General features: G+C 41.3%; 1 protein-coding gene across 13 annotated transcripts in view; it reads right to left on the bottom strand.

Moving 5' to 3' along the window:
* The window catches only part of CASK (calcium/calmodulin dependent serine protein kinase), a 442,447-nt gene that overhangs the window by 66,014 nt on the left and 354,038 nt on the right, over positions 1-22,395 (bottom strand). For all 13 annotated transcript variants that reach the window (XM_032806527.2, XM_032806492.2, XM_032806483.2 and 10 more), the window contains one exon: positions 5,906-5,983. In XM_032806527.2, coding sequence (XP_032662418.1) covers positions 5,906-5,983 — 78 coding nt within the window. The remainder of the gene's footprint in view (positions 1-5,905; positions 5,984-22,395) is intronic.

The raw sequence follows: 22,395 nt of genomic DNA, 5'->3' as shown, positions 1-22,395 counted from the left end.
CGGCTCCAGAGATTAACTGGTAGAAAATTCTGCAGAGCAGTGTGGTTGGCACAGATACTCCCTCCCATCACTCAGGATAGGATCTCCTCCTCAAATCACTCTCTCTCATCTTTCCACAGAAAGGTAAACAGGGTGCATTTTTAAACTCCAGCATTCTGCTAAAGCTGCATTTTAGCTCTCATGGTTGAACATGCAAGACATACAACTCAATTTTGTCACATGGGCATGAGTCACTACACTTATTGTGGGCTGAATAAATTATTCTGAGTATTTGCACATTTTTATATGTGCTTTCACTTACTGGTGGATTGTAGGTTGCAGGGCTGTCTGTAGGAAAATGGCGCCCTGGGTGAACTCGTATTTTGGCACCCTTTGTTTGAGTTTGAAACCAGCAGTATGGGGTGCACGGTGCAGCCCCAGAACCCAGCCGAGTGGGATGCAGCTCCTGGCCCCAGAGCCCAGCCGGGCTGCACAAGGAGGAGTTTCTGAGCCTGGAGCCCTGGCCATGCCTCCACAACTGTCTAACAGGAGGAGAGCCTGAGGGAAGGGGAGACCCAAGGGCTGGCCTGCTGGGTCTGCAGGGGCAAGCCCCACTGCCTGCGCCTCCCCACCAGGTTGGCGGCAACAGGTGGCCCTGCCCGCCCTCCTGGCCTGGCTGGCCAGGGCTTCCAGTCCCCTGGCTTGCCTGCACTCAGACCAGGCCTGCCAGCTGGTGGCACTTGGACGGCAGCCCTGACCAATCGATCGCCCATGTCGTGTATCCATAAGGCCGGCCCTGGTAGGTTGTAGTTACATGTATAAACCACACAGGACTTAAAAGGAGAACAGATTCCATACTCTCTAGAACCTTCTGACATGCACATTTAAGTCTTATTTCCACACTTGAGTTGCTGCCTTAACTCTCTCAGTATGTTTATTTTTCTGTGCTAAAAACAGAAGTGTGAACCATCCTGGAATTAACAATATTAAAGGAATTCAGATACTGACAAGCTTCCCATTCTTTTTTCTAAGTAAATTGCAAAATGATTAATTTGGTGCCTGCAAAGGTTCTTTTAGTGCCTGATAAGGGACAATTTGCTTGTTTTTAAGGTATATAAGATCAAAATTGGTAAAATATATCATGTAGGAAAGAAATACTGGATTGATTTCATGTGATATATTTTATATTGCACAGAAGCTTTTATCTTGTGGTAATTATCTATTTAAAAACGTTAACATTGGGCTAAACTTTCAGCCTCAACTTTACTGTGTCTGCAAAACTGCAAACACAAATAACTGAATGCAAAACTTTATTCCAATAGTTATCTGTGTATGCCAGGGTTTCTCAAACAGGGGTCGCCGCTTGTGTAGGGAAAGCCCCTGGCGGGCCGGGCCGAGTGTGTTTACCTGCCCTGTCCGCAGGTCCGGTGGATCACAGCTCCCACTGGCCGCGGATCACTGCTCCGGGCCAATGGAAGCTGCAGGAAACTGCAGCCAGTAAGTCCCTCGGCTCGTGCCACTTCCAGCAGCTCCCATTGGCCTGGAGCAGTGATCCGCAGCCAGTGGGAGCCGCGATCGGCCGGACCTGTGGACAGGGCAGGTAAACACACTGGCCTGGCCCGCCAGGGGCTTTCCCTACACAAGTGGCGACCCCTGTTTGAGAAATCCTGGCGTATGCAATTTAGAATACTTGACCATCTAAGAACTTAATTACACTTGCAAGTCAGTTATTTAGATATCCGGCTGACTGCAATTCTGCGCCAAAAAATAATTCACATAAAACTGCACCAACAAACTATACCGGAAAAAGGGAAGCCACCTTTTGAAAGTCTGTCCCTTTACAGTAAAATAGATCTGCCTTAATTCCTCCAATATCAATTATACTAACACTACAAAATCAAAAACCTAACACTATCTGGTATGGTATCTTATAAGCACAATAATTTTTATAGTACTCATGAGTTATTTGACAGTTTCGATATTAAATATTAGCTATCATTACTACCTACCAGTTGATTCTTTAATCCTCATTCTAATCTAGACCTGGGTCAAGACACTTCTACTTTTTGTGCCTCACTTTCAATAGTGGAAACCTGCTGTATTATTAATCTATCTATACTGAGGTATGTGTTTGGATCCCATCAACACAGAATCTGAGCACCTCACAAACACCAATGGATTCATTCTCACAATACCCCTGTGAGTTAGGGAAGTTATTATCCCCATTTTATAGATGGGGAACTGAGGCACAGAAAGATTAATTAGTTTGTCCAAAGTCATACAGCAAGTCTCTGGCAAAGCCAGGAACCGAATGCAGATCTCTTGAATCCCAGTCTAGCAACTTAACCTCAAGACTATTCTTCCTCCCTTAAGAAAGCGAGATGGAACACAGACCCTATGGGGAGTTGTCTGCTTCTTGGTATCTGAGAAAGCAAGAAAAGACTCTCTCTCCTTGCTCACAGAGGGACTGAAGAAGGGAAAAGAAAACCATCGTTCTCAGCAACTAGAAGGAAAGAGCACTCTTCCTCCCAGCAGCTGGTGAAAGGAAGAGATACGGTTTGGTAACAGAGAATGCAAGCAGACACTCTCCTACCCAGCAGATGGTGGATGGGGTGCAGTCGGCTGTAGGGGAGAGGGGATTCTCCTTGTTAGTAATCAGGAAAGACGATGATGGAAGACTTCCTCAGTCAAAAAAGCTAACAGAATGTTGGGAATCATTAGGAAAAGGATAGACAATAAGATAGAAAATATCATATTGTCTTTATATAAATCCATGGTATGCTCACATCTTGAATATTGTATGCAGATGTAGTCGCCCCATCTCAAAAAAAAAAAAAAAGATATACTAGAATTGGACAAGGTACAGAAAAGGACAACAAAAATGATTAGGGGTATGGAATAGCTTCCATATTAGGAGAGATTAATAAGACTGGGACTTTTCAGCTTGGAAAAGAGATGACTAAGGGGGGATATGATAGAGATTTATAAAATCATGACTAGTGTGGAGAAAATAAATAAGGAAGTGTTATTTACTCCTTCTCATAACACACGAACTAAGGGTCATCACATGAAATTAATAAGCAGCAAGTTTAAAACAAACAAAAGGAAGTATTTCTTCACACATCTACCTTTGACCAACTACTAGTAATTTCCCAACCCAGTCTGATTTTTGCACAGCATACTTTATTGTCCTCATGTATTGGTTGTGTAGGGGCATTTTTGCCAAGCTGTATTGCTTTTGTAGGGAAATACTGAGAACCCAAAATAAGATCACTAAAGGTATTTGAAAGCTGTGAGACATGGCCAGAAAGGGCTAAACAGCTTGCAGATTCCACCTTTAAAGACATATTAGAAAAGTATATAAATGGTAATTAGGACTATTCCTTAGAAATAGTTAACCTAGTTATGTTAAATAGACTAGAGTTTTGAAATGCAATCCTGTATTGTTAGAGAATTGGAGGTAATAATAATTATATGTGTTTACTTATATCTTGTTAGATGTTAACCATGTAAATAGACAGTTCCTGTGTACTATTTTAGCTATTGATTCAGAGGTCAAAAGGAAATATTAACATTTAGATGAAACGTAAGTGTGATAATATCATTGTCTATATATCACTTTAAGGTTTGTGGTTAATTGTCTATAAACTGCTTAATGGATAATTACCCTATGTTGATGAATGCAACTACACCTCTACCCCAATATAACACTGTCCTTGGGCGTCAAAAAATCACACTGTGTTATAGGTGAAACCGCGTTATATCGAACTTGCTTTGATCCGCTGGAGTGCGCAGCCCCTCCATCCCCCAAGCGCTGCTTTACTACATTTTATCCGAATTCATGTTACATTGGGTTGCGTTATATCGGGGTAGAGGTGTAGTTACTTGAGTATGCATAGAGACCAGGTAGTTCTACTTCAAAGATGCTATTCTTCACCCAAGGAACACCTGCTGTGAAGAGGCTATCATAACCTAGCAGAAAACTGTATAAAGGACTCTTGGGACCTGATCCTTTCATCTTGGATCTGCCTGAGCTTTATTTCAGGGGAAGTTTGAGTCGTAAGACTGAGATCTCCAGTCCCATCTGGATCACCCTGGATATGAAACACTGGACTGAAACTATGGACTAATTCTAAGATCTCTTTGCAACTTCAAAGCTCACCATCTCTACTCTGAAACTGATCTCAGAATTGCACTCATGTCTGTATGCATAATGATCTTTAGACCAATACACTCTCGCTCATTTTTTTAAATAAATTTTATTTTAGTTAATAAGAATTTGATGTAAGTCTGTAGCTGGGTAAGATCTGACATATTTATTACCCTGGGAGATAATGTGTCCGATCCTTTGGGATTGGTAGAACTTTTACATTTGACTTGGCTGTCTGGGAGGAAGCTCAAAGGATGGGTTGCTTTTAAGGGAACTGTGTTTTGGCTTCTCTGTAACCAGTAAGGTACTGTAGAAGTTGTTTAGTGCTGGCTTGGTAAATCTAAGTATTGGAACACCCACCAGTTTTGGGGATTGTCTTCCCCATTCTTTGCAGTTTTCCCTAATTGAGCAACCTCAGTGTGGCCCCCACCCCAGTCATAAAGGCATTCAGGTATAAAATGTGCTGCAGGGCTCATAGACATTTGTCAGTGGACCTGTCTGCTCTCTCTAACAAAGGGAGAACCCCTGTGCCTGCATTGTACTGTATGGCCAGCACCCCCTACACAGGCGCACTCTGTCTGAACCCCTGCAGGAAACAAGCTCACCACTTCTTCACTGCTGTAGGGAGGTTGAGTAATGCACTCTACAGAGTTGGTAGGGGTGCCTCTTTGTGGGCCCTCTACCTCCTTTTCTCTACCTGTAGCTACAAGCACAATCTCCTCTGAGAGGCTCCTGGCCCGTAGTGGCTCCAGGAGCAGGTAACCTTCCAGACTCGGTTGTGCCACACTAATATTTCTTGGGGCCAGGAACCAGCAGCCCCCAATCTACTCTATAGGGTTCCAGAGAAGCACGAGTGTGGCTGGATAAGAGTGATTTGATGGAAGGTATATAAGATGGATGTGGGGAAGTGGGAGAAGGGATTGATTTAGATGGACAAAGACATAAAAGACCGGGTAAAATTGTGAGAGCTGCCCAGAAGGTATGCTTGGGCTGTTAAAGTCTGCCAATCTGGCACAAAGACATGTTTCAATAAAAAGTAGTTAGGGAATCAGAAGAGAAACTTTCCAGGGAAATGTCAGTGTGACTTCAGTTATTATATATTGTGAGTCAAAATGTCTTTTCTCATTTGAATTTTAGCATTACTATAAGCAATGTTTTTCAGCCATCATATGCTAAACAACTAAATGCTTATTTTTGACTGGGACTATAGATCACAATTCTGGATTTAGAATTTGCCCTAAGTTCAATAGGCATGAAAGTGAAGTAACTCTGTTTTTATTGGTTTTGGCCATTTTGAGTCATATGTCCTACTGCTCTGATCTGACTTCCCTCCTCCCCCCTTTTTGGCATTAAACTAACTTTCTCCTGCAGATGCAATAAAAAGCAAGCAAATCTGGGTTAGATTAATAGACAATTCTAAAGAAAAGTGTTATTTGAGCAATTATACAAGCTTCAAACTTTTGCTGCATTCAAACCCATCAAATATAAAATATATGCAAATGATCACACTTGTCCAAGGACAAAGCTCCTCTTTTTTATATCCCTACTGACAAGTCAGAGATTATATGATGAGGCTTCATAATGAAAACATTCCTTACAGTCTGGGAAATGATACATTTACAAAGCATGCCATATAACCAAGTGTAAAAACATTTTCAGTCAGTCAAATTTAGGAGCCAGAGTAGAGCATCGGCACTACATTATGATGAAAGAATTTCACATTAAACAAACAAAATAAAAGTCTGAAAGTCTAAAATGCATTTCAAAATCACTTACCTCTTTGGCTCTCTGTACAGCATCACTTGGAGGATTCCTGATTTGCGGTGAAGATTTTGTGTTAATTTTGTCATAAAGCTGAAATCAAAAGGAAACAGAATACTGTAACTGTGTGCTACTACTTTGTTAGCGTTCAACATAATTGAATCCAACAGCCTATATACAATAACATGGTTAAAATATCTGTGCTAAACTGCAAGCCTCATGGTGCTTTATGTACAAGTTTAGCAAACAAACTATTTTTTTTTTTAAAAAAACATTTCCTGAACACAGTGCCATCCATTCAAAATGTACAGGATATCATGGGAAAGTTTAGAGAGGTTGTGGGATTTACTGTGCTTCCCATGCATTTTCAACAGGAGACTCTGGGAACCACAACACTTGTGCAAATATTTCTATGAACTTTGAATAAGTGGTACTATAACTCATGATAAATCATACATTCTGTGAAATATTTTCAATTAATCCAGAATTCTTACTTTTTCCAACAAATCAAATGTCAAGTACTCCAAATATTATATAAATTTTAATTAAAGTTCATAGCATGAGACAATGCAACTTCAGAAAGAAAAGTGTTTCAAATTAATTGCTACAGAAACCTAAGTCTTGGGAAAAGTGGAAAATTACTCCTTCCAGAAAGGAATGTTCACACAAAGGATTATCCTCTCTTTACCAGGATTTTCTATCAACAGCATCAATACCAGCATGTTTAAATATGAAATCAAAGGCTTTCACTTCTCATCTACTTTATTAAATATTTTTGAAAAACCTAAATAAATAAAATACAAAGACAAGAAAGAGCTGATTACCTATGTACAGCCCTCCCAAAGTGTGCCTGGTTTAAGGGAATAATCATATATTTCAGAAATGAGTAAGCCGTATATTTAATTCCTTCAACCTGAAGCATTCAGTATATTGTATTTGCTTTAAATATAGGTCCAGAGATCTTTTCTGAATAAACCCCAGATAAATCAGATTACTAGTACAGAATGTGACTTTGTAAATAGAAACAATCCAGCATATTTTAAATAGATTTTTAACGAAAAGTGCCTTCTTATAAATATAGGAAAGTACTTTACATTTACAAACCTACAAAATACATGAAGTCATGGTATTAGGCACAGGCACTGGCTTCTTTCTTGCTCCAGGGGGTGTTCAACCACTGCTCTGCCCCAAGCCCTAACTCCTCCCCCACCTCTTCCCACCCCTGCTTTGCCCCCCCCACCTCTCTTCCTGCCCAGTTCCACCCCCTCCCCCAAGCATGCCCTGTTCCCACTCCTCTCCCTCCCCCACAGCACCTCCTGCATAGCTGATCTTATAGCCCTGCTATCTGGCTGCTCAAAATTAGCAGACAGTCTATCTGCCTCCCTCCTGTGGAAACTTTGCCTCACAGATATTACTGAGCACACAGCAAGGAGCTAGAACCATGGGGATATTACTTTCAATGAGGTCTAATGAGCAAATTGTGCCAGCAACTCTTTAAAGGCCAAAAGACACATTCAACCACCATTCTGCACTTGTGGAGCCAATTGTTGAGCGATCCTTGCTGCTGTCCAGGTGTCTGGCTTTATGAACCATGGGAGTAAGTGGTAGGCAGGGTCTCCCAGGATCACTATTGGCATTTCAATGTCACCAATGGTTATTTTGTGTTCCAGAAAGAAAATCCCTGCTTGCAGCTTTCTGAACAGACGTGTGTTCTTAAAGATGTGTGTGCATGCCCCTTTCCGGACCATCCCACCTTGATGTTGGTAACACACCCCAGTGATCCACCAGTGCTTGCAGCACAATTGAAAAGTATCCCTTTTTGTTTATTTACTCTTTGGCAAGGTGGTCTGGTGCCAAGATAGAGATATGTGTGCCATCTATCGCCCCACCGCAGTTAGGGAACCCCATTACGGCCAAACCATCCAGTATCTCCTGCACATTGCTCAGAGTCACTACCCTTCTGAGCAAAAGGCAATTAATGGCCCTCCTTGGATCACAATAGGCCCTACAGTGGATTGATCAAATCCACACTGATTCCCCCACTGATCAGTAGCAATCTGGCATTGCAAGCTTCTCCACAGTGTTCACCACTTGCTTTTCCAGTGTCAGAGCAGGTCTCCTTTTAGCGCAGAGCTGGGGAGAGCTCTGCACACAGTTTCTGGGAAGCGGCCTTGAACATACAAAAGTTCTGCAGCCACTGGTTGTTGTCCCATAACTGGATAACAATGCGATCCCATCAGTCATTGCCTGGTTCCCAGGACCAGAAATGGCACTGCACTGCATTCAGCTGCTGCGCAACTGCCAACAGCAACTGGGAACTGTTTTGTTCTACCGTTTCCAGCAGGGCTGCTTGAAGGACATTGCCATGTTCCGTGCAGCAATTCCCCTCCTAGCTCTGGAAATACTGCAGGATAAGGCATGTGATTGTGCACAGGCACTACTGACTTAATTACTGCGGTGGCTGGACGTCGACTTAACTGATGTTGACTTAAGTTTGTAATATAGACATGCCTCTAGTCTTTGCAGGCTAGATAACATTCTTTGATCATAGTTTGTGTAATTCTATGCCTGTCACGTACTTAAAGAAAATACATTTGAGAAAAGTTTTTAGAGTGTTAAAAAAATGTCTGGGTGCTATTTTGCCCATACTTTTTCCCTTCGCTTTTCAAGTGTGGCTATCTTAATACCATGAGTTTGCTCTACAGACAGCTGAGTCAGAGAAAAAAGGTAAGCAATTTTTAGAGGTTTTAAAACCTAATATAGCTTTTTTTATGAATAAAAATGTCATGACTTAAAATTCTATTATCAGAGGGTTTTACAGGTCTAGAACCAAGTGCTGTGCGCTCCACTGAAAAGCTGCAAATATTCCCTTTGCCAGACTAACTTGATCAATATCTTTCTTTGATAATGTATATAATTCTCTAGACAAGGGAAATGTTGTAGACTGAATATATCTGGACTTCAGTAAAGCATCTGATACAGTGCTACATGGGAAATTATTAGTAAGGCTGGTTTCAGAGTAGCAGTCGTGTTAGTCTGTATCTGCAAAAAGAACAGAAGTACTTGTGGCACCTCAGAGACTAACAATTTATTTGAACATAAGCTGTCGTGGGCTGCGGCCCACTTCTTCTGATGCATGGAATGGAACATATATTGAGGAGATATATACACACATACAGAGAGCATGAAAAGTTGGGAGTTGTCTGTCTGTACTGGGCTATCTTGATTATCACTTCAAAAGTTTTTTTTCCTTACTTAATTGGCCTCTCAGAGTTGGTAAGACAACTCCCACCTTTTCATGCTCTCTGTATGTGTGTATATCTCCCCTCAATATATGTTCCATTCCATGCATCAGAAGAAGTGGGCTGCAGCCCATGAAAGCTTATGCTCAAACAAATTTATTAGTAAGACTGCGAGTCTGTCATGGAGGTCATGGATTCCGTGATTTTCCGTGACCTCCGTGACTTCTGCAGCAGCTGGTGCTGGTTCAAGGGCTGCTCGAGCCGGTTTGGATGTGTGGGAAGGGGCTCAGGGACAGGGGCAGAGGGTGAGCACTCACCTCGGGGGCGGAGGGAGGAGACTCTCCAGCTCCCGCTGGCATAGGTGGAAAAGGGGCCAGAGGGCTCCTCCATGTGCTGCCCGCACCCACAGGCCCTGCTCCCACAGCTCCCATTGGCTGCGGTTCCCAGTCAATGGGAGCTGCGCCTACCGAGCCTGTGCTTCTGGTAGGAACAGTGAGAGCCTCCCTGGCTGGAATTGTGGGGACCTAGTAAAGAACCTAGTAGGGAGCCTGTGAGCCCCTCCAACCTCCCCCCCACCCCAGCAACATGCCCCTTCCTCCCCCAAACACCAGACAGGGTCCTGGGCCATGCCCCCAGACCGCCACCCCATGACTCCTCACAAGTTTTAGTTAGGGGTAGTTAGTGAAAGTCATGGATAGGTCACAGAGAATTTTTGCTTACTGCCAGTGACCTGTCCTTGACTTTTACTAAAAATACCCATGGCTAAAACATAGCTTTAATTATTAGTTACGATGGAGAATATGGGGATTAGTACAAGAATTGTAAGGTGGGTAAGGAACTGGCCAGAAGGGAGAGGACAATGAGTAGTGCTGAAAGGGGAGCCATTGGGCTGGAGGGAGGTTACTAGTGGAGTTCCTCAGGGACTGATCTTATTTAATATTTTCAATAGTGACTCTGACACAAAAGAGTGTGCTAATTAAATTTGCTGATGACAGAAAGTTGGGAAGCACTGTCAACTTGGAGGAGGATCAGAATATCTTACAGGAAGAATTGGATGACCTTGAGGACTAGAGTAATGGAAATGGGATGAAATTTAATACACCTCTACCCCAATATAACGCAAATTAAGATATAACACGGAAAAGCAGCGTTCCAGGGGGCGGGGCGGACTGCACGCTCCAGCGGATCAAAGCAAATTCGATACAACGTGGTTTCGCCTAGAACGCGGTAAGATTTTTTGGCTCTCGAGGACAGCGTTATATCAGGGTAGAGGTGTAGTACAAAGTGTAAGGTCATGCATTTAGGGATTAATAAGAATTTCTGCTATAAGATGGGGGGGCTCTTTAGTTGGAAACAACAGCAGAGGAGAAAAACCTTGTGTATTAGCTGATCACAGGGTGAGTGAGTATGAACCACCAATGCGGTATAGCTGCAAAAAAGACAAATGCAGTCCTAGGATGTATCAGGTATTTCCACTAGAGATAGGGAAGTATTAATGCCATTGTCCAAGACACCGGTAAGACCATTCCTGGATTACTGTGTCTGATTCTGGTCACCCATGTTCAAGAAAGATGAATTCAAATTCGGAACAGAGGAACAGAAGGGCTACTAAGATGATCAAGAGAATGGAGGGCCTAGCTTATGAGACGAAAGTGAAAGAGATTGGTTTGTTTAGCCTAGCAAAATGAAAGCCGAGAGCAGGTATGACTGCTTTCTATAAACACATCACAGGGGCAAACTTCAGGGAAGGAGAAGAGCTATTTAAGCTAAAGGACAATGTTGAAACAAGAACAAATGGGTATACACTGACCAGGAGTAAATTTAGATTAGAAATTAGAAGACTAAGTTTCTAACCATTAGAGGAATGAGGTCCAATAGGAGTAGCGTGGGCAAGAAACTTTTCTGGTTTTAAGATGGTGCTTGATAAGTTTATAAGAGATCATATGACCTGGTTGCCTGTGATAGCAAGGGACTGGATTCAGTGAACCAGGAAGTCCCTTTGAGTCTATAAAAGCAGCAAAGAGTCCTGTGGCACCTTATAGACTAACAGACGTTTTGAAGCATGAGCTTTCGTGGGTGAATACCTACTTCGTCGGATGCACTACATGCACGAAAGCTCGTACTCCAAAACGTCTGTTAGCTTATAAGGTGCCACAGGACTCTCTGCTGCTTTTACAGATCCAGACTAACGCGGCTACCCCTCTGACCTTTGTGTTTATGTTCTTAGTTACAAAGTTATAAAGATTTGCACAACTGTGTATATTTACATTTTGAGGGTAAAATAACTTGATAAGACCTGGCTGTTTTTCAGTTTTATTTAAATATACATTAACATATGCATAACATAATTTATATTTAACAGTGTAAGACAAACACCCACCCATCACCTAACTTCAGCTGTCCTTACTTATACATTTTAGATTTATCTCCAACAAACATTAAACTAATGATTAGATATTTATACAAGAGATTAGTAGTGGATGTGTTCCTGTTTTAGATGCACTAAAAGATTTGATGATAAAGCCACAGCTAAACTAAGGGCATATAATGATATACATCTTTAAAAATATGAAATGAAGCAGCATTGGGAAAGGATGCTATTTTATTTCACAATAACCCTAACAGAAGAAGGCATCTGCTTCCTTTTTAATTAGTAATCTGTTGGGGATGAAATCCACTCCATCTACATAAAGCGACCAATGAGATGTTTTAAGGGTGGAGTACAAGAGTGTGTGAGATTTCTCAAATTCACACCAAAACCATGGCTATGGTGACAGGCTGCAACAAAGCCACAGCAGCTAATATTCCATCCACCTTATCGTCTGGAACAAGATCTGCGGCACCTTCATGATATTTGCATATGCTGTTGGATCAAGTGGATCAGTATGTATGATTTCATGGCTCTTGCTCTGGCCTACCCCTACCATGACCACTACAGCCTGGCCAATATCGGCTGGTGTGGTGACACATTCCATGGTGTGCAGTGTGCAATGACGCAGATAGCCTAGTGCTTTCATTCTGGATATACATAGACATTTAGATATGCTTCATTGCATTTCATTGTTACAGGTTTATTAATGTTATTTTTGAAAATTAAAACTATAATAGCTTAATCAAAATGTAAGCATCACTGCTAGTTATTTTTATTCCTTAATTTTTAAATACCTTAATTTTTTTTTTAATTTGTTTTACATATGCTCTTCCCTTTTACACATTATATTACACACACAAACAAGCATATACATGTAGACACTTCTACTTTCAGCTGTTATTTTTAGGACATGAAAAAAGTAACAGACTGGTTCTGAAGGTGGTCTCTAAATTTTCACGTGGCAATGCACACTCAGATATTTAGAGGGTGGAATCAAATCCTTTATTTGTTTCAGATCTCTGACTTTCAACTCTAATAGCCAGATCACTAGATTTGGGCAGAAATTTGTTGCATTTATGAAATTACATGTGGTCAGAAAAACACATTAAACCCCATTAACAATAATTATTCCATACTGGCCACAGAAATGGGAGGGAAGCTTTCAACCAGATAAGAACACGAGTCTGCAAGAGACAGCAGAGTCTACAGTATGCTGTAAAGCAGCAGGAGCCTGAGCCAGAGAACATTAAAGTAGTGCCCCATCCATATCTGAAGATATTTTCCAAGAAGCCTCCCACTACTGAATAAGGAAATGAGTAGACTAGCTACCCCTTTTACGAAGAGCTAATCAGAGGCCACGTCTACACTATGGGATATCGAATTAGCTAAAATCGGTTTTATAAAACTGATATTATAAATTCGATTTCATGCGGCCACACTAGGCACAGTAATTCGGCATTGTGCGTCCATGGTCGTCCATGTCCGAGGCTAAACGTTGATTTCTGAAGCGTTGCATTGTGGGTAGCTCTTCCGTAGCTATCCCATAGTTCCCGCAGTCTCCCCGCCCTTGGAATTCTGGTTGAATCATTATTGTCGCGGGTGGTTCTGGGTAAATGTCGTCAGTCATTCCTTCCTCCGGGAAAACACATCAGCTGACAATCCTTTCACCGCCATTTTTCCCTGGATTGCCCTGGCAGACGCCATAGCACGGCAACCATGGAGCCCGTTCAGCTTTTTTTTTTCCGGCACCGTATGTGTACTGGATGCCGCGGACAGAGAGGCGATACTCCAGCGCTACACAGCAGCATTCACTTTGCTTTTGCATGATAGCAGAGATGGTTACCAGTCTGTTCTGTACCGTCTACTGCCGGAGTAAACTGGCAATGAAATGACGGTTATCTCTCCCCCTCTGTACTGTCCGCTGCTATCATGAGTGCCCCTGGCTGAAATCGGCCGGGGGCGCAACGCAAAAAAGCAAAAATTGGGATTGACTCCACTACGACTGAAGTCAATCCCTCCCTTATGGTTTCTAAAAATAGAGTCAGTCCTGCCTAGAATAAGGGGCAAGTGTATTAGAGGACCAGTGTATCAGAGAGCACAGCTGCTCCGTGTCAGTATTCACAGGGGGTGCCCCTGCAACAACCCCCACCCGTTGCTTCCCTCCTCCCCCAACCTTCCTGGGCTACCGTGGCAGTGTCCTGCCATTTGTGTCATGAAGTAATAAAGAATGCAGGAATAAGAAACACTTGATTAGTGACATAAAATGAGGGGGAGGCAGCCTCCCGGGGCTATGACAGTCCAGGCAGGACATAAACCGGTGCGGGGGAGAGGAGCCCAGCATGCTGCTGCTATGACAGTCCAGGCAGTACAGAATCTTTTCTTTACACAGGAAAGGAGGGGGCTGATTGAAGCTCAGCCCCAGTTGCTATGAGGAAGACGGTTACCAGCCGTTCTGTACCTATCTACTGGGAATAACTGGAGTCATTTCCCATTTTACCCAGGCGCCCCCGGCCAGCCTCACCTAAGGCCAGCCAGGAGCACTCATCGGGCTGATGGCGACGATGGATATCAGTCATATTGTACCGTCTACCACCGGGAGGGGAGAGGGAGAGGAGCGGATACTGCTCTTCACTGCTGCAGCATCGCGTCTACCAGCAGCATTCAGTACACATAGGGTGACATTGAAAGAAGTCAAGAAATGATTTCTTTCTTTTCTTTCACGTGGTGGGGGGGGGGGGGAAGAAACTGAGGAGCTATTCCCTGAACCACGCCAGACACTGTGTTTGAACCTACAGACATTGGGAGCTCAGCCAAGAATGCAAATACTTTTCAGAGACTGCTGTGGACTGTGGGATAGCTGGAGTCCTCAGTACCCCCCTCCCTCCATGAGCGTCCATTAGTCTTGGCTTTCCGTTACACTTGTCATGCAGCGCTGTGTAGCCTGGAGATTTTTTTTTTCAAACGCTTTGGCATTTCGTGTTCTGTAACGGAGCTCTGATACAACAGATTTGTCTCCCCATACAGCGATCAGATCCAGTATCTCCCGTACGGTCCATGCTGGAGCTCTTTTTGGATTTGGGACTGCATCGCCACCCGTGCTGATCAGAGCTCCACGCTGGGCAAACAGGAAATGTAATTCAAAAGTTCGTTGGGGCTTTTCCTGTTTACCTGCCCGCTGCATCCGAGTTCAGATTGCTGTCCAGAAGCGGTCAGTGGTGACTGTGGGATACCGCCCGGAGGCCCAATAATGTCGATTTCCGTCCACACTAACTGTAGTAATCCGATATGTTAATATCGAATTTAGCGCTACTCCTCTCGTCGGGGAGGAGTACAGAAATCGATTTAAAGAGCCCTTTATATCAATATAAAGGGCTTTGTAGTGTGGACAGGTACAGCGTTAAATCGATTTAAACGCGTAGTGTAGACCGGGCCAGAGTAATGCATTGCAGTAGCTTCTGCTTTACAGTCCATTATTATCTAGCACTCACAAGTTTAGGAAGTATTTGCTGAAGTATTATTAAAAGTTAATCTGCAATAATGTTTCAGTAATGGTGAGCACCGAGTATTACAATGCAGATTAACTTCTAATGATACTTTGCAAATATGTTTATTGTGAATCAGTGTGTTCCAGCATCCACTTCAATTGCGGATGTTTCCTAACTAGCTCTTCACAGAAACATTAGCTTCCTGAAGCAGTGGCCACTTATAACCCACCTTATACTTTACAAATGTATGGTCAAATAATCTAATCTCAAAAGGTATGTGGGCAAATGGTCATGAACAAAGATATTGTTTCCTCGATTTAAATATAAAGAAATTACCCTCACATGAACAGTTTTATAATTTGCAAACTGTACAAGAAAATCTCTGTAGACTACTTTTGTAACACGTTATAGATGAACATTAATAAACTACTTCTTGACTTACACTGGCACAGAAAAGACTGTTTGCAGCTGTGCTACAGGGGATTCATCCACAGGGGAAGGCAGGTGTTTGCACCACCACCTTCTCTTGGAGGTTCTGCAATGGTTCAAACTGTGCCACAGGCTCCATAGAAATATCACCACTGGAGGCTCCCCAGGGAACGTACTGAATCAGCGCGTTCTTAGCTGCCTGATCACGACCCCTTCTTCAGCCAATGCCACCCACGATGAGGTGTGCTAATCACAGGTCTGGGCTCCCAGCAAAGGAGAAGTTATGGGTGCCCTTCCAGTGTGCTTTCCATCACTGGAACCTTTTGTTTTGGAATCTGCCAGGGAGTTTTTATACTACGTTTCACTAATTTTGCCTAGCTCTAGGGATAATATTTAACAAAACTCATGCATTCTAAACACTTCAAGACCTAATTGCATACAACATTTCAGCATTAGGCTTTTAAAACATGTTCAAGACTTAAAACTTAATGTTGTTTAAAGAAGGTGGGTCAGGCACTGCATTTCTAGATTACTGCCATGTCTCATGGATTACTTCTCAGTTTGTTGAAGCACCCTTTTGGCAATGTTCACTTTAACAAACTCTCTCTAGCCTTGATTCTTCCCTGTTAAGTTTCTGATTTAGATAATTATCAATTATTGACTAACAATTGTTTTCCTTAAGAGTATCTATTCCCACCCCCTCATCTACTATAAAACTGTTTTTCTTCCAAGTTTGTAATAAATGTGATTATATTAACTGCGTCAGATTTTTAAAGAACATTTCTGTATGTACACACATATACACACTTTCAAAACACATCCCACTCATTCAGAATGGTGTACTCATTTTATACACATTACTCAATTCCTGCTACACACTATCTTCTTGCTCCTATTCTATATATCATATGCTGACAACAAAACACATCTTGAAGTTGCAAAGAACTCCTTTTTCTCTTGGCAATAGAGTATCAACTCTTCCCACCTCTCAACTCTAGCTAACCTAAGTGGTCATGAACATGCAACTGAACTGGAGGTAGTTCTCTCTTATGGCAGCAACAGAGCTACCTGTCCTTGTGATGACAATCCCATTTACCCAATTTTTAAAAAACTTAGCCAAAAATATACAGTATCTATTTTGTCTTATTTTTATTTGTCCTTGTATAAAAAATCAGGCTCACAGAAGACTATAAAACAAATTGCACTAAAAACTGTTAAATTCCGCTAAAGCGGTAGCAAACCCTCTTTCACTGGATCATATTAATGTCAGTTACTTAGTGATCATAGCCACAAATGCAAAGGAATAGTACTGTTCTCTAACAGAGTAAGATATTAAAGTTAACATTCAAGTAAGTAGAGGGCACAGTAAATTTCAAAGTACAGGGTACCTGTTAATACCTGGAGCATGCTACAAATCCTGAACGTCCCAATTGGGATTAACATTTAATTCTGAGAAATCCTAAGAGAATACAAAGGCATAAATACATCAAACTATTTTGTATGCAAAATGTGGTTGAAGTGATACTGTCTGATCAAATTTAGCCCCAAATTTAGGTTCTGTAAAAATTACTACTTATCATTTGTATTGTGTTGGTGGCCTAAAGGCTCCACAGGTTGGGGGCTCATTTTGTTCTAGGTCCTTTATAAAACGTAACAGGCTTTCATAAAATTCAACACAACTAGAAAATGTTTCCATGAAATTATTGTTTATTAGAATTTCAACAGAGATATTTGTTTAAAAATGGAATAAATAAATAACTGCACTATTTTGATAGTGTACGAGAACCTGACCATAAACAAAAGCCTTATTCATGATTACTGAGGGAAATTCAAAAAGCAAACGTAGTTGTATGAAAATTAGTTTAAAATAATAATACAACCAGAGAGGGGAGATACATAGCATCATCCTATTTCTGCCCACACTCCTCTCTCACTCTTGTTCCCCTGGATAGACCAGGACCACAAGGAGAGGCCTCTGCAGAGTGAAGGGGAAGAACGTGCCATGCAGGCATGCAAACCCCCTCCCCTCCGTTCCACACAAAAGTGAGGAGATTCACAGACAGGTCCTTTTGGGGGTGGATCTTAGGGCATGATCTGGTCCATGATTTTGTTAATGTTCCTGAAACAAAATCTGATTGTGCACTTCCCCAATTTCCTTCAAAGGCTGTTGCAAAAGAAAAATCATATAAACCCAGAAGATTCCAGAAGAATAATAAGACTGACACTTTTTTCTGAAAGGCTGAGTAAAACCCCTTCAGCTGTTTTGGCGTTTACTAAAGATGATTCTTCCCTGCTCACCCCACACATACCAATGCCAATTTTGCTATTTTAAAATCTCAACTGCATGTTTATTTAAACAGGGCTACAGCAAAAATGACTGAAGACTGACATTTCATATAGGCACAGCCCCCACTGAGGAATTTTGCCTTTAATTGGTTGGAAAAAAAAATCTGTTTTAATTTAGCAATAGATACTGGTTTGACAATTTGAAAACTGCCTACTGATCACAGGCAGTAGATGTTCTTATCACACAATTCACTAAGGGATGAGGTTTTGCCACTCTTTACATTTAGTACTTTACTGCATGTACTACTTAATGTGAGTAAGGGTGATGGAAGTATTCCCTAAGTTTATTCTTGGTTCAAAGGACTTACAAGCTCCATCGAAGTCAGTGCAGACTGAAAGGTGCACTAGTTGACTACTTACTTTTTTCTCCATACGATCTATAATTTAACCCAGAGGTCGGCAACCTTTCAGAAGTGGTGTGCCGAGTCTTCATTTATTCACTCTAATTAAGGTTTCGTGTGCCAGGAATACATTTTAACCTTTTTAGAAGGTCTCTTTCTATAAGTCTGTAATATATAATTAAACTATTGTTGTATGTAAAGTAGATAAGGTTTTTTAAAATGTTTAAGAAGCTTAATTTAAAATTAAACTAAAATGCAGAGGCCACTGGACCGGTGGCCAGGACTCGGGCAGTGAGAGTGCCACTGGAAATTAGCTTGCATGCTGCCTTCGGCACCTGTGCCATAGGTTGCCTACCCCGATTTACCAATAATTAAAAGTCATAGGAAATTAAGTGAAACAAACCTAGCAATAATGTAATATGACCAAGAATTAGTGAGTCAGGAAATTTCAAAAATAAAGGCAACGTTAACTCAACCAAGTTGCACTTTTCCTATTCTTTTTTCCCTGGTTAAATGTTAAGAATACATTACTCTGTTATAAAATGTTCTGTCTACAACATATAGCACAGAATGCACAATATGGTTGTTTTAAAATGCCATGACAATTGCAATCTTAGGAATTCCCTAGATTTGAGTTCCTGACCTTACAATCTTAACGTTTAATATTGGGCTTCTGTATTTACTGTACAGAAAATCAAAATTTACAGGATGAATGAGTAGGTTCCCAAAAGGCTAGCAGCTGTAATTCATGCATTAGCAAAAAGCAGATATTTCAGGTAAACACAAAATTGTCATTATAGCAAGTTAACTGAAGGGTGAAGTTTCTTAAAAATGCAAGAATTATTTTAACAAATTGTGCCTCTTGGTGCACACAAATACAGTGAAGAGGGTACCCACAATAAATTAATCTGTCCATGTCTGATGACTAACTCTGTCTCCCAGAAGTTAAAGCTTCTGACTGCTTGTCCGCACAAAAGGAGCTTGCTTTTGGGGGACAAGGACACAGTTCACTTTCCACTTTCAAGCTAACAGTCTGAAATGGGAAGTTTGAACCTATCACTTCAAATTTTCAAAGATTCCTTTTAACTAGAAAAAAATTCCTTGCTCTACATAAAAGTTGTCATGTCATCTGGAGAAAACAAACATTTTAGTATCTTGAAAAAATGAAGTCCACCACAGAATATATGAATTTAGATTCACTGGCTGATCTAATCTCTAATGGAGTCATTAACAAGAGCAGAACCAGCTATCCTATCTCTAATCTGGCCAGTCTGGTTATTGGAGGGATAATTAATGAGAAATATGAAATGAGATTCTGACAGAACTGTGGTGGACAGTTCTGTGGTGGACAGGGGCAGTTTTGGACAATGAAATGCTACCACTTCTAGAACTAGAAGGCTAAAGTTGAAGTAGTAATCTTGGCATTTTTCTTCCTTTGTGACATCATAAAGCACATAAAACTGCAGAAACATACGACTGCAGAAGAATTACAGATATTGGACAAATTCCATTTTCTGTTATACCTGTGTAACTCTGCAGTTACACAGGTGAAATTAAGAGCATAATTTAACCATATGTTCATATAAAATTGGTTATGTTTGTTGTTTGATCCAGATTGGGTGCAGCATCCCACCCATATCTGTGCATGCTCCAATAAGGTACATAGTAACTATAGATAAAAACTAATGTTTAGAAATTACATGTAGCGACAGACTAAATATTAAAACAGTAATACACAATATTACTTGGAAGACCATTTCATAATTTAGGGCTTGGACAACAAGGCTTCTGCCAATTCAGAAGAATTATTTTAATAAAAAGGTATGAAAAGGCCAACTCAAACCGAATCCATTCTTTAGGACACAAATATCCTTGTGTCAGTTTAAAGTAGAAAAAAGACAGTTTAAAGTAGAAAAACAGTTTAAAGTAGAAAAAAGACATGAGAAAGTAATCAACTGGAGGAGAACTTCATAGCAAAGCCAATTCTCTAGGTAGCATTTAAATTAAGTAACCAAAATGGAGAAGAGGACATTTTCTTTTAAAATTATTAGGGCACTGAAATTACTTCTACATGAACAACTTGTTTTCTAATGTTTTTTGAGCTTCAAGCTAGTAAGGATAGTTTAATATATTGTTTACAAATTGCTAGAACTTTCACAACTATGCTAGTCCTACAGTACAACAATATTATAAGAATTTTAACTTCATTCATAGAAGCAGAATTTTTAATAGAATTCCTTTACAATTGTCTGTCTTCTTGTAAGTTTTTGTTCTTTATTCATTCTTCAAAATAATATGAAAAAGAAAAAAAATAAAACCCATTTCTTTACGTAGGAATGGGGAAAAACTTTTTTTTCTCCAAGGCCCAGTGAAAGTTTTTACCTCCCAAACTTTGGTGTATCAAGATGACAGCAGATAGTATCTTTTAATCAGCAGCATCACAAACTTCTCTCAAGATGATCCATCCAGGAAGAACAGTGAGAAATCTCTTTAAGCTGAACTTGGATCGCATTCTGAAATCAGTATTACCTTTCTGCAACATTCTAACTTATAAAAATCTTCCAGGACCTATTTCCTGATGCCAAATACCTGAGATCACATGGGGCTACAAAAAATATTTATCTAATTTACGTAGGAAAAAGTAGAAAATGAATGATTCTACTTTCTTCGATTGGAGAAGAAGTTAATGTAAAAGCAGGAAAACACACCTAAAGGCACATCTTATATGTAACAGTGGGGACTGATTAAAACTACTCGCTACTCCCATACTGCCCCGCCACACTGGAGGAAACAGGAGGCAGTCAATGTGGTTTAATTAAACCACAATTTTATTAACTTAAAAAATGTGGGGAAATCTGCCAATAAATTGTACAATGGAGGTCATGATCATTCTCTTATATCACATAATCCCCAACCTGATCCCAGCTATCCTGTTGCTGGGAGCTTGCTACCCACCGCACCTATAAGATGTAAGGAGATTTAAAAGGATGGGGGTTGGCTCTCCCTGTACCAGGTGCAGAAGCTCTGAACCCTCTTCCCTTCTGAAACTCCCTTAAGGGATGCTTTCCTTTAAATCCTTTTCCAGTACATTTTATCCAATGACTGTACCCTTTCATAACAGGTAAATACACTTCTTTTTTCATATTGCTGATGTAGAAAAACAACTACAATTTCACCTGAAGTTGACTGAGCCAGATGGCTACATCAAGAGTAGCAGAATTTATTTTAGCGATGCCTCCTCCTTCATATTTATAAATTGGGCAGTAGGTGATGATATGTTTGATGGCCTGTCATGGGGATCCACGCTCGAATGCTGGGGAGTCATTGATCTTCCATTTGTGCTTTAAATGCCCATATCTACCATGGTTGGTTTGGATTCGGTTCAGAGTTGACCAAGATGTCCGTGGAAGATTGAGCCCAGGAACTTTCTGTGTGGGATCCAGCACAAGGTGCTTATTTTTAAAGTCTTGTTAAGCCCAGTCTGCTTTCCAAGCCTCCTTCTGATCATTTAGCCTCATGCAATCAGGCTATGAATGTTCCCAGAAAGGCATGCGGGGCTTACGATGTTGGGGGAGTGTGTGTGTGGGGGAGTGTTGTCGAGGTCTTGGTGGATAGGAAGACATCTGTTTGTCTAAATTCACTGAGCTTTGCAGAGTGTTGCGGCAGTTTGGTGAATCAGGGGGGGAATGATTAGAACAGGTGACCATGGTGTTGGAGCTGACTTAAGTGGTGCAGTGATAGACTGCATCACTGTATTCAGCTGGGGGAGGTATAGCTCAGTGATTTGAGCATTGGCCTACTAAACCCAGGGTTGTGAGTTCAGTGCTTGAGGGGGCCATTTGGGGAACTGGGGTAAAGATCTGTCTGGGGATTGGTCCTGCTTTGAGCAGAGGGTTGAACTAGATGACCTCCTGAGGTCCCTTCCAACCCTGATATTCTATGACTCTTAAGTTGTGTGTGGCTGCATCTGCTCCATACCATTGCACAATATTCACACACTAAATATCTACTACTAATTTTACGTACTAAGTTGTGATATTATAATTTAATCACCTGTGGGGAAAGTGAAAAAACCCACATCATTTCAGCCAATCTTCCAGTGAAGGAAAAAAGGGGGTGACTAGAGTAATGCCCACAGTGGGCGATGAAGGAACCCAATCTTTTTTTCAGATTTCATGGGTGGGCAGGGGAGTGCTGCCAGCTTGATACTGGTTAAAGAGGGCTTCTTCAGGAGTGCATGAGATATAAATACCCCACTCTTTCTTCCTGTCAGTGGGAGGGGCCAATATGG

Source organism: Chelonoidis abingdonii, chromosome 1 (genome assembly GCF_003597395.2).
Source record: "Chelonoidis abingdonii isolate Lonesome George chromosome 1, CheloAbing_2.0, whole genome shotgun sequence".
In the NCBI taxonomy this organism is placed as follows: domain Eukaryota; kingdom Metazoa; phylum Chordata; order Testudines; family Testudinidae; genus Chelonoidis; species Chelonoidis abingdonii.
This window is presented reverse-complemented; position numbering and strand designations above follow the sequence as displayed.